The sequence below is a fragment of the Hyla sarda genome, chromosome 6 (genome assembly GCF_029499605.1).
Source record: "Hyla sarda isolate aHylSar1 chromosome 6, aHylSar1.hap1, whole genome shotgun sequence".
NCBI classification, from domain to species: domain Eukaryota; kingdom Metazoa; phylum Chordata; class Amphibia; order Anura; family Hylidae; genus Hyla; species Hyla sarda.
The window spans coordinates 98,269,439-98,281,446 of record NC_079194.1 but is presented as its reverse complement, the minus strand read 5'-3'; the positions used below and the strand labels follow the sequence as shown (position 1 = coordinate 98,281,446).

The 12,008-nt window shown below is 47.1% G+C and overlaps 1 protein-coding gene across 11 annotated transcripts in view; it reads left to right on the top strand.

Annotated features, from left to right (window-relative positions):
- CADPS (calcium dependent secretion activator) overlaps window positions 1-12,008 on the top strand; it is a 560,269-nt gene that overhangs the window by 300,192 nt on the left and 248,069 nt on the right. For all 11 annotated transcript variants that reach the window (XM_056524520.1, XM_056524514.1, XM_056524517.1 and 8 more), the window contains exon 9: window positions 2,587-2,653. In XM_056524520.1, coding sequence (XP_056380495.1) covers window positions 2,587-2,653 — 67 coding nt within the window. The remainder of the gene's footprint in view (window positions 1-2,586; window positions 2,654-12,008) is intronic.

The following is a 12,008-nucleotide window of genomic DNA, read 5'->3' as shown; positions in this document are numbered from 1 at the left end:
ACCTCCTATCCTGTCCTCCTATCCTGTCCTCCTATCCCATCCTCCTATCTTGACCTCCTATCTCGACCTCCTATCCCATCCTCCTATCCAGACCTACTATCCCGACCTCCTATCCTGACCTCCTATCCCAACCTCCTATCCCGACCTCCTATCTCGACCTCCTATCCCGTCCTCCTATCCCGACCTCCTATCCCGTCCTTCTATCTCAACCCCCTATTCCGTCCTCCTATCTCCACCTCTTATCCCCACCTCCTATCCAGACCTCCTACCTTAACCTCCTATCCCGTCCTCCTATCCCCTCCTCCTATCTCGACCTCCTAGCCCGACCTCCTATCCCGACCTCCTATGTCGACCTCTTATCCCGTCCTCCTATCCCATCCTCCTATCTCCACCTCATATCCGGTCCTCATATCCTGATGTCGTAACTCGACCTCCTATCCCGACCATCCCGTCCTCCTATCTTGACCTCCTATCTTGACCTCCTATCTCGACCTCCCATCCCATCCTCATATTCCGACCTGTAATATGTGTACCAGGTATTGAAATATCTCCAGCCGTACAGAAGTTATGTGAGAACATACATTTCCCATTGATTTGCATGGGACTTTAAACAAAACCCCCGACCCTCACAAATGGGGGTAGTTAAGGGTTAAATTAACTATCCTATATTTTAAGTGGACATATAAGTAACATGTGACCAAGTATTATTGAAATATCTCCAGACGTTTGGAAGTTATGCAGTAATACATATTTCCCATAGACTTGTATAGGACTTTAAGCATAAACCCCGCCCCTGGCAAATGGGGGTGAGTAAGGGTTAAATCACCTAGCCTATGTTTGTTGTTGACATATAAGTAACATGTGTGCCAAGTTTCATGTTAATATCTTTAGCCGTTTGGAAGTTTTTGTGGAACATACATGCATACATACATATATACATACATACACACACACACACACATTGAGCTTTATATATATATATATATATATATATATATATACAAAAATATAGAAGCAGCACACCACAGGTAGAGTTCAAAAGAACGGTGAATTTATTCCATGATGTGAGAGACTACGTTTCTCCAGCCTCACGCTGGCTTTCTCAAGTGCACTTGAGAAAGCCAGCGTGAGGCTGGAGAAACGTAGTCTCTCACATCATGGAATAAATTCACCGTTCTTTTGAACTCTACCTGTGGTGTGCTGCTTCTATATTTTTGTATGCATTGAGGAACCAGTGGACCGAGGTTCAGAATATGCGGGCACCCCAATTTCTTTTTTTCTTGACATTTTTGGAGGTGCTGTTCTTATTGGATATTTATATATATATATATATAGATAGATGATTAAAGGAGCTCTGCAGTGTAAGACACTTATCCCCTATCCCCAGGGTAGGGATTAAGTGCCTGATTGCGGGGGGGGGGGGGGGTCCAAACGCAGGGACCCCCTGCGATCTCCTGTATGGGGCCCCAGCTCTGTCGTCTCTATGGTAGAGGCGGAGTTCATGCATCCCCGCCTCTCCCATAGAGTTGTATGGGGGGTTGTGGGTTAAGAAGGATTAGATGCAATATTAAAGATAGCCCAGCATTTTCCAAACAACATGTCTTCAGCTGTTGCAAAACTTCAACTCCCATCATTCCCGGACACTAAAAATTTGCAGCAAAACACGCATGTGTGAACATAAACCTATAGGACTTGAAGAGTTCCTGTTTTTTGACATATCCAAGAGCAGTGTTTTCCAAGCAGGGTGCCTCCAGCGGTTGCAAAACTATGACTCCCAGCATGTCCGGACAGCCTTCGGCTGAGAGTTGTAGTTTTGCAACAGCTTGAGACACACTGTTTGGAAAACACTGACATACCCTATGAACAATCTTGTATAACCTCTGTAAAGGGGTTGTCCGACAATCTAATTATTTGAGAACATTGTTGGCTGCTGCAGTCACATGACTAGAGAGAGCAGGAAGTAGAGGCTGGCGGTGATCACTGCATCACATAGGTATGGTTAGTATTAGATGGCTGGATGACCCCTTTATGGACTGCCTCTATTTTTAGTCTGACATACTCTTTCATCTATAAAGTGACTAAGGCTGTGTTCACACTACGTTTTCTCCCATACGGGAGCGCATACGGCAGGGGGAGCTAAAAGCTCGCACTCCCGTATGTGACCGTATGCACTCCCGTATGTCATTCATTTCAATGAGCCGACCGGAGTGAAACGTTCGGTCCGGTCGGCTCATTTTTGCGCCGTATGCGCTTTTACAACCGGACCTAAAACCGTGGTTGACCACAGTTTTAGGTCCGGTTGTAAAAGCGCATACGGTGCAAAAATGAGCCGACCGGACCGAACGTTTCACTCCGGTCGGCTCATTGAAATGAATGACATACGGGAGCGCATACGGTCACATACGGGAGCGCGAGCTTTTAGCTCCCCCCTGCCGTATGCGCTCCCGTATGGGAGAAAACGTAGTGTGAACTCAGCCTAAGTCAATCTATTACTATTTGTTTTTTTCTATAAAGGCCGGCACACTGTCACATGTAGTAACTTTTATTTCCTGTAAACATTGCATTTTGCTTTCTCTTCTTCCCTAGGTATTTATGGGCGATTGGTAAAAATGTATGGAAGAGATGGAAAAAGCGCTTTTTCGTCTTGGTCCAGGTAATTTGTCACGCTATTTTCACATCTATTTTAAGCACTTATATCATGTAATTTTTAATATTATGTACTACAGTTCATCCAGTAGCAGTCATGTCTATTTAAAGGGGTATTCCAGCGATATGAAACCACAGGATAGGGGATATGTAGTAGACCGCCCTCTGTGCAGGAGATGTAGATAGGGGATATGTTTTATTTTCCCGGAGTACCCCTTTAAATAAGGTAGGTCCCATTACCATTAGGCTTACAATTGGAGTCCAGTGACTTTTTGGTCAAAAATTAGGTATTGAATAGTGTAGTAGACTACACTGTTCCACACCTCACATGGTATATGGTATCCATCACAGGTATCTGATACCACAGGAAGTGACATCACTGTCCATTTATTGACACTATAACTGGAGATTCCCAAAGCAGGTTTACAAGGACCTCCCTCCTTGTGGTCTCCTGAGCTCCCTCCAAAGTGGTGGGACTCCTGACAGCCACCTGACTCACATTTTGCAATAAAATGTATGTTGTGTTTATGTCAGCAATTTCACCTTTTAGGATATGGGGTGACTGGTTTTCCTGGGGATCTTTATCACTTTTGTCACGATGCCGGCTGGCAGGTAGTGGATCCTCTGTGCCAGAGAGGGATTGGCGTGGACCGTGCTAGTGGATCGGTTCTAAGTCACTACTGGTTTTCACCAGAGCCCGCCGCAAAGCGGGATGGTCTTGCTGCGGCGGTAGTGACCAGGTCGTATCCACTAGCAACGGCTCACCTCTCTGGCTGCTGAAGATAGGCGCGGTACAAGGGAGTAGACAGAAGCAAGGTCGGACGTAGCAGAAGGTCGGGGCAGGCAGCAAGGATCGTAGTCAGGGGCAACGGCAGGAGGTCTGGAACACAGGCTAGGAACACACAAGGAAACGCTTTCACTGGCACGATGGCAACAAGATCCGGCAGGGAAGTGCAAGGGAAGTGAGGTGATATAGGGAAGTGCACAGGTGATCAGACTAATTGGAACCACTGCGCCAATCAGCGGCGCAGTGGCCCTTTAAATCGCAAAGACCCGGCGCACGCGCGCCCTAAGGAGCGGGGCCGCGCGCGCCGGGACAGGACCGACGGAGAGCGAGTCAGGTACGGGAGCCGGGGTGCGCATCGCGAGCGGGCGCTACCCGCATCGCGAATCGCATCCCGGCCGGAGGCAGTATCGCAGCGCCCCGGGTCAGTGGATCTGACCGGAGCGCTGCAGTGAGGAGAGTGTAGCGAGCGCTCCGGGGAGGAGCGGGGACCCGGAGCGCTCGGCGTAACAGTACCCCCCCCCCTTGGGTCTCCCCCTCTTCTTAGAGCCTGAGAACCTGAGGAGCAGACTTTTGTCTAGGATATTGTCCTCAGGTTCCCAGGATCTCTCTTCTGGACCACAACCCTCCCAATCCACCAAAAAAAAGGTTTTCCCTCTGACCTTCTTTGATGCCAGGATCTCTTTGACGGAGAAGATGTCCGAGGAGCCGGAAACAGGAGTGGGAGGAACAGATTTGGGAGAGAAACGGTTGATGATGAGTGGTTTAAGAAGAGAAACGTGAAAGGCATTAGGAATACGAAGAGAAGGAGGAAGAAGAAGTTTGTAAGAGACAGGATTAATCTGGCACAAAATTTTGAAAGGACCAAGATAGCGTGGTCCCAACTTGTAGCTAGGGACACGGAAGCGGACATATTTAGCGGAGAGCCATACCTTGTCTCCAGGGGAAAAAATGGGAGGAGCTCTTCTTTTCTTATCCGCGAACTTCTTCATGCGTGATGAAGCCTGTAAGAGAGAATTTTGGGTCTCTCTCCATATGATGGAAAGGTCACGAGAAATTTCATCCACAGCGGGCAGACCAGAGGGCAAGGGGGTAGGGAGGGGGGGAAGAGGGTGACGGCCGTACACCACGAAAAATGGGGATTTGGAGGAAGATTCAGAGACTCTGAAGTTATACGAGAATTCGGCCCATGGAAGGAGATCTGCCCAGTCATCCTGGCGGGAGGAAACAAAATGTCGTAAATAATCACCCAAGACCTGGTTAATTCTTTCTACTTGTCCATTGGATTGGGGATGATATGCAGAAGAAAAATTTAATTTAATCTTGAGTTGTTTACAGAGAGCCCTCCAGAATTTAGACACGAATTGGACGCCTCTATCCGAGACGATCTGCGTAGGCAACCCGTGAAGACGAAAAATGTGTACAAAAAATTGTTTAGCCAACTGAGGCGCTGAAGGAAGACCAGGAAGAGGGATGAAATGTGCCATTTTGGAGAATCGATCAACGACCACCCAAATAACAGTGTTGCCACGGGAAGGGGGTAAATCAGTAATAAAATCCATACCAATCAGAGACCAAGGCTGTTCGGGGACAGGCAGGGGATGAAGAAAACCAGCGGGCTTCTGGCGAGGAGTCTTATCCCGGGCACAGATAGTGCAGGCTCGCACAAAGTCCACAACATCCGTCTCCAGAGTCGGCCACCAATAGAAGCGGGAGATGAGTTGCACAGATTTCTTGATGCCCACATGACCTGCGAGATGGGAGGAGTGACCCCATTTGAGGATTCCGAGGCGTTGGCGTGGAGAAACAAAGGTCTTTCCTGGAGGAGTTTGCCTGATGGAGGCTGGAGAAGTGGAAATCAGGCAGTCAGGAGGAATGATGTGTTGCGGAGAGAGTTCAACTTCCGAAGCATCCGAGGAACGAGAGAGAGCATCGGCCCTAATGTTCTTATCGGCAGGCCGAAAGTGAATTTCAAAATTAAATCGGGCAAAGAACAGAGACCACCGGGCCTGGCGAGGATTCAGCCGTTGGGCAGACTGGAGGTAGGAGAGGTTCTTGTGATCGGTGTAAATAATAACTGGAAATCTTGATCCCTCCAGCAGATGCCTCCATTCCTCAAGTGCTAATTTGATGGCTAGAAGCTCTCGATCCCCGATGGAGTAGTTCCTCTCCGTGGGAGAGAAGGTCCTAGAAAAAAAACCACAAGTGACAGCATGCCCGGAAGAATTTTTTTGTAGAAGAACAGCTCCAGCTCCCACTGAGGAGGCATCAACCTCCAATAGGAAGGGTTTGGAAGGGTCAGGTCTGGAGAGCACGGGAGCCGAAGAAAAGGCAGACTTGAGTCGTTTAAAGGCGTCTTCCGCTTGAGGAGGCCAAGACTTGGGATCGGCATTTTTTTTGGTTAAAGCCACGATAGGGGCCACAACGGTAGAAAAATGTGGAATAAATTGCCTGTAATAATTGGCGAACCCCAAAAAGCGTTGGATAGCACGGAGTCCGGAGGGGCGTGGCCAATCTAAGACGGCAGAGAGTTTGTCTGGATCCATTTGTAGTCCCTGGCCAGAGACCAAGTATCCTAGAAAAGGAAGAGATTGGCATTCAAACAGACATTTCTCAATTTTGGCATAGAGTTGATTGTCACGAAGTCTCTGAAGAACCATACGGACATGCTGGCGGTGTTCTTCTAGATTGGCAGAAAAAATCAGGATATCGTCCAGATATACAACAACACAGGAGTATAAAAGATCACGAAAAATTTCATTAACAAAGTCTTGGAAGACGGCAGGGGCGTTGCACAGGCCAAAGGGCATGACCAGATACTCAAAGTGTCCATCTCTGGTGTTAAATGCCGTTTTCCATTCATCCCCCTCTCTGATACGGATGAGATTATAAGCACCTCTTAAGTCCAGTTTAGTAAAGATGTGGGCACCTTGGAGGCGATCAAAGAGTTCAGAGATGAGGGGTAGGGGGTAGCAGTTCTTAACCGTGATTTTATTAAGACCGCGGTAGTCAATGCAAGGACGTAGGGAGCCATCTTTTTTGGACACAAAGAAAAATCCGGCTCCGGCAGGAGAGGAGGATTTACGGATAAAGCCCTTTTTCAAATTTTCCTGGACGTATTCAGACATGGCAAGAGTCTCTGGGGCGGACAGAGGATAAATTCTGCCCCGGGGTGGAGTAGTGCCCGGGAGGAGGTCGATAGGACAATCATAAGGCCTGTGAGGAGGTAGAGTCTCAGCTTGTTTTTTGCAAAAAACATCTGCAAAGTCCATATAGGCCTTAGGGAGACCGGTTACTGGAGGAACCACAGAGTCACGGCAAGGGTTACTGGGAACCGGTTTTAGACAGTCCTTGGAACAAGAGGGCCCCCAACTCTTGATCTCCCCAGTGGACCAATCCAGGGTTGGGGAATGAAGTTGAAGCCAGGGAAGTCCAAGGAGAATTTCCGAAGTGCAATTGGGGAGGACCAAAAGTTCAATCCTCTCGTGATGAGATCCGATGCTCATTAGAAGGGGCTCCGTGCGGAAACGTATGGTACAGTCCAATCTTTCATTGTTTACACAATTGATGTAAAGGGGTCTGGCGAGACTGGTCACTGGGATGTTGAACCTGTTGACGAGAGAGGCCAAAATAAAATTTCCTGCAGATCCAGAGTCCAAGAAGGCCACAGTAGAGAAGGAGAAGGCAGAGGCAGACATCCGCACAGGCACAGTAAGACGTGGAGAAGCAGAGTAGACATCAAGGACTGTCTCACCTTTGTGCGGAGTCAGCGTACGTCTTTCCAGGCGGGGAGGACGGATAGGACAATCCCTCAGGAAGTGTTCGGTACTAGCACAGTACAGGCAGAGGTTCTCCATGCGGCGTCGTGTCCTCTCTTGAGGTGTCAGGCGAGACCGGTCGACCTGCATAGCCTCCACGGCGGGAGGCACAGGAACGGATTGCAGGGGACCAGAGGAGAGAGGAGCCGAGGAGAAGAAACGCCTCGTGCGAACAGAGTCCATATCTTGGCGGAGCTCCTGACGCCTTTCGGAAAAACGCATGTCAATGCGAGTGGCTAGGTGAATGAGTTCATGTAGATTAGCAGGAATTTCTCGTGCGGCCAGAACATCTTTAATGTTGCTGGATAGGCCTTTTTTAAAGGTCGCGCAGAGGGCCTCATTATTCCAGGATAATTCTGAAGCAAGAGTACGGAATTGTACGGCATACTCGCCAACGGAAGAATTACCCTGGACCAGGTTCAGCAGGGCAGTCTCAGCAGAAGAGGCTCGGGCAGGTTCCTCAAAGACACTTTGGATTTCCGAGAAGAAGGAGTGTACAGAGGCAGTGACGGGGTCATTGCGGTCCCAGAGCGGTGTGGCCCAAGACAGGGCTTTTCCAGACAGAAGGCTGACTACGAAAGCCACCTTAGACCTTTCAGTGGGAAACTGGTCCGACATCATCTCCAGATGCAGGGAACATTGGGAAAGAAAGCCACGGCAAAACTTAGAGTCCCCATCAAATTTATCCGGCAAGGATAGGCGTAGACCAGGAGCGGCCACTCGCTGCGGAGGAGGTGCAGGAGCTGGCGGAGGAGATGATTGCTGAAGCTGTGGTAGTAACTGCTGTAGCATAACGGTCAGTTGAGACAGCTGTTGGCCTTGTTGCGCTATCTGTTGTGACTGCTGGGCGACCACCGTGGTGAGGTCAGCGACAACTGGCAGAGGAACTTCAGCGGGATCCATGGCCGGATCTACTGTCACGATGCCGGCTGGCAGGTAGTGGATCCTCTGTGCCAGAGAGGGATTGGCGTGGACCGTGCTAGTGGATCGGTTCTAAGTCACTACTGGTTTTCACCAGAGCCCGCCGCAAAGCGGGATGGTCTTGCTGCGGCGGTAGTGACCAGGTCGTATCCACTAGCAACGGCTCACCTCTCTGGCTGCTGAAGATAGGCGCGGTACAAGGGAGTAGACAGAAGCAAGGTCGGACGTAGCAGAAGGTCGGGGCAGGCAGCAAGGATCGTAGTCAGGGGCAACGGCAGGAGGTCTGGAACACAGGCTAGGAACACACAAGGAAACGCTTTCACTGGCACGATGGCAACAAGATCCGGCAGGGAAGTGCAAGGGAAGTGAGGTGATATAGGGAAGTGCACAGGTGATCAGACTAATTGGAACCACTGCGCCAATCAGCGGCGCAGTGGCCCTTTAAATCGCAAAGACCCGGCGCGCGCGCGCCCTAAGGAGCGGGGCCGCGCGCGCCGGGACAGGACCGACGGAGAGCGAGTCAGGTACGGGAGCCGGGGTGCGCATCGCGAGCGGGCGCTACCCGCATCGCGAATCGCATCCCGGCCGGAGGCAGTATCGCAGCGCCCCGGGTCAGTGGATCTGACCGGAGCGCTGCAGTGAGGAGAGTGTAGCGAGCGCTCCGGGGAGGAGCGGGGACCCGGAGCGCTCGGCGTAACAACTATACAGTTATATTTAATCAGAGCTTGCCCGGGGCTTCCTTCTGTCAGTAGGTAATGTATCCCAGTGGGTGCCCATTGTAGCTAACCATTTGGTACATGTTAAAGGGGTACTCCCCTAGAAAACCTTTCTTTTTTAATCAAAACTGCTGCCAGAAAGAAAACAGATTTGTAAATGACTTCTATTTAGAAATCTTAATCCTTCCATTACTTATCAGCTGCTATATGCTCCACATGAAGTTCTTTTCTTTTTGAGCAGGAGAGGTTTGGTATGGGGATATGTTCCTACTTTGGACAGTTCCTGACATGGACAGCGGTGTCAGCAGAGAGCACTATGGTCAGACAGTAAGGAAATTCAAAAAGAAATAAACTTTCTCTGGAACATATAGCAGCAGCTAAGTACTGGAAGGGTTAAGATTTTTAAATAGACGTAATTTACAAATCTGTTTAACTTTCTGGCACCAGTTGATTTAAAAAAAGGTTTTCCATTTGAGTAACCCTTTAAGAGAAAGCTCAAAATGTAGTGTAAATGGAGCCTAATCTGCAACAATTTTATTTCTATCTTTTTTCCGTATGAGTTGCACTTTCCTATTTGTATTATTGATAGACTCATATTTTGGTTGAAATGAAAAGTTATGTAAACTTTGTATTGCTTTACTGCGCATACACAAATTTAGGCAACATTCATAATATTCTCTATTTAAAAAAACACTGTAGTGTGTCAAGAGCTGTAAAGCAGATCTATACGTCTCCATGGTAACAGATTACACACACAACCTGTCAGTTTGCATGAATCAGTCATACTCCCTTCTTTATACTCCTTGTTTCTCACTTATACACTGAATGTACATATAGAAGGTAGGAGGAGATAAAAGGAGTATGACTGCAGGATCGAACTGTTTGAGTTTTGTTTGTAGTCTGTAACTATGGAGACGCAGAGATAAACATATCTTAGAAATCTGCATTGTACTGTTACATCTTCTCACTCCTGCCTTGCATGGTAATGGAGGAGATATTAACCCCTGTAAGGACTCAGCATTTTTCAGTTTTTGCACTTTCGTTTTTTCCTCCTAACCTTTTAAAAATCATAACCCTTTCAATTTTCCACCCAAAAATCCATATTATGGCTTATTTTTTGCGTCGCCAATTCTACTTTGCAGTGACATTATTAATTTTACCCAAAAATTCACGGCAAAACGGAAAAAAAAATAATTGTGCGACAAAATTGAAGAAAAACGCCATTTTGTAACTTTTGGGGGCTTCCGTTTCTACGCAGTGCATATTTCGGTAAAAATTACACCTTATCATTATTCTGTAGGTCCATACGGTTAAAATGATACCCTACTTATATAGGTTTGATTTTGTCGCACTTCTGGAAAAAATCATAACTACATGCAGGAAAATTTATACATTTAAAAATGTCATCTTCTGACCCCTATAACTTTTTTATTTTTCCACATACAGGGCAGTATGAGGACTTATTTTTTGCACCGTGATCTGAAGTTTTTATCGGTATGATTTTTGTTTTGATCGGACTTTTTGATCACTTTTTATTCATTTTTTAATGGTATAAAAAGTGACCAAAAATGCGCTTTTTTTGACTTTGGAATTTTTTTGCTCATACGCCATTGACCGTGCGGTTTAATTAATGATATATTTTTATAGTTAGGACATTTACGCACGCAGCGATACCACAAATGTTCATTTTTTTTTTTTACACTGTTTTACTTTTTTTTATGGGAAAAGGGGGGTGATTCAAACTTTTATTAGGGAATGACCTTTATTAACCCTTTTTTTTTACTTTTTTTTTTGCAGTGTTATAGGTCCCATAGGGACCTATAACACTGCACACACTGATCTTCTACACAGATCACAGGCGTGTATTAACACGCCTGTGATCAGTGTTATCGGCGCTTGACTGCTCCTGCCTGGATCTCAGGCACGGAGCAGTCATTCGCCGATCGGACACCGAGGAGGCAGGTAAGGGCCCTCCCGGTGTCCTGCAAGCTGTTCGGGACACCGCAATTTCACCGCTGCGGTCCCGCTGCGGGTCACTTTCACTTTCACTTTAGAAGCCGCTTCTAAAGGGTTAATACCACACATCGCTGCGATCGGCGATGTGTGGTATTAGCCGCGGGTCCCGGCCGTTAATGAGCGCCGGGACCGACGCGATATGATGCAGGATCGTGGCGCAGGACTCTTCATATCGCGGGAGCCGGCGCAGGACGTAAATATACGTCCTACGTCGTTAAGGGGTTAAAGGGGTACTCCTGTGGAAAACTTTTTAATTAAATCAACTGGTGCCACAAAGTTAAACAGATTTGTAAATTACTTCTATTAAAAAATCTTAATCCTTCCAGTTGTATACTACAGAGGAAATGCTTTTCTTTTTGGATTTCTCTTCTGTCACGACCACAGTGCTCTCTGCTGACCACTGCTGTCCATTTTAGGAACTGTCCAGAGCAGCATATGTTTGCTATGGGGATTTTCTCCTGCTATGGACAGTTCCTAAAATGGACAGCAGAAGTCAGCAGAGAGCACTGTGGTCGTGACAGAAGAGAAATCCAAAAAGAAAAGCATTTCATTTCATTTACAAATCTATTTAACTTTCTGGCACCAGTTGATTTAAAAAAAAAAAAGTTTTCCACGGGAGTACCCCTTTAAGTAACAGTTTGTTATTTTAAAGTATATACAGCCTTACATTTTTTAAAGGTAGATAACATCTTATTTGGAACTAAACTGCAAAAGCTGCAATGCTGTATACAACCTGTAGATAAGTGTGGCGCTGTTTATGAAAGAAGCCATGGTTTGCTTATTGGGTACAATCATTTTACTGGATTAAATAAAATGAAATTATTATCGGAGACCAATGGGTCATCTACAAAGTGATCTAAACACAATATGGCGCCACTGCTGCATGGAGGTCACCATATTACTTTAACCAAACATCATTGCTTTTGACTTTCATGTGACTTACAACTTCTGTTCTGTGTTGACGGGGATGTAGTTATGAGTGTTCTGTTCACCGCGGTGAATACAGTGCCTGCCACCATATAACTGCGCTGGTGTCAATAAATCAGGTTGGAAACAAAGCGTTCCCATAACATGACCCCGCTAACATAAATCTCTCAGCTTGTCCCT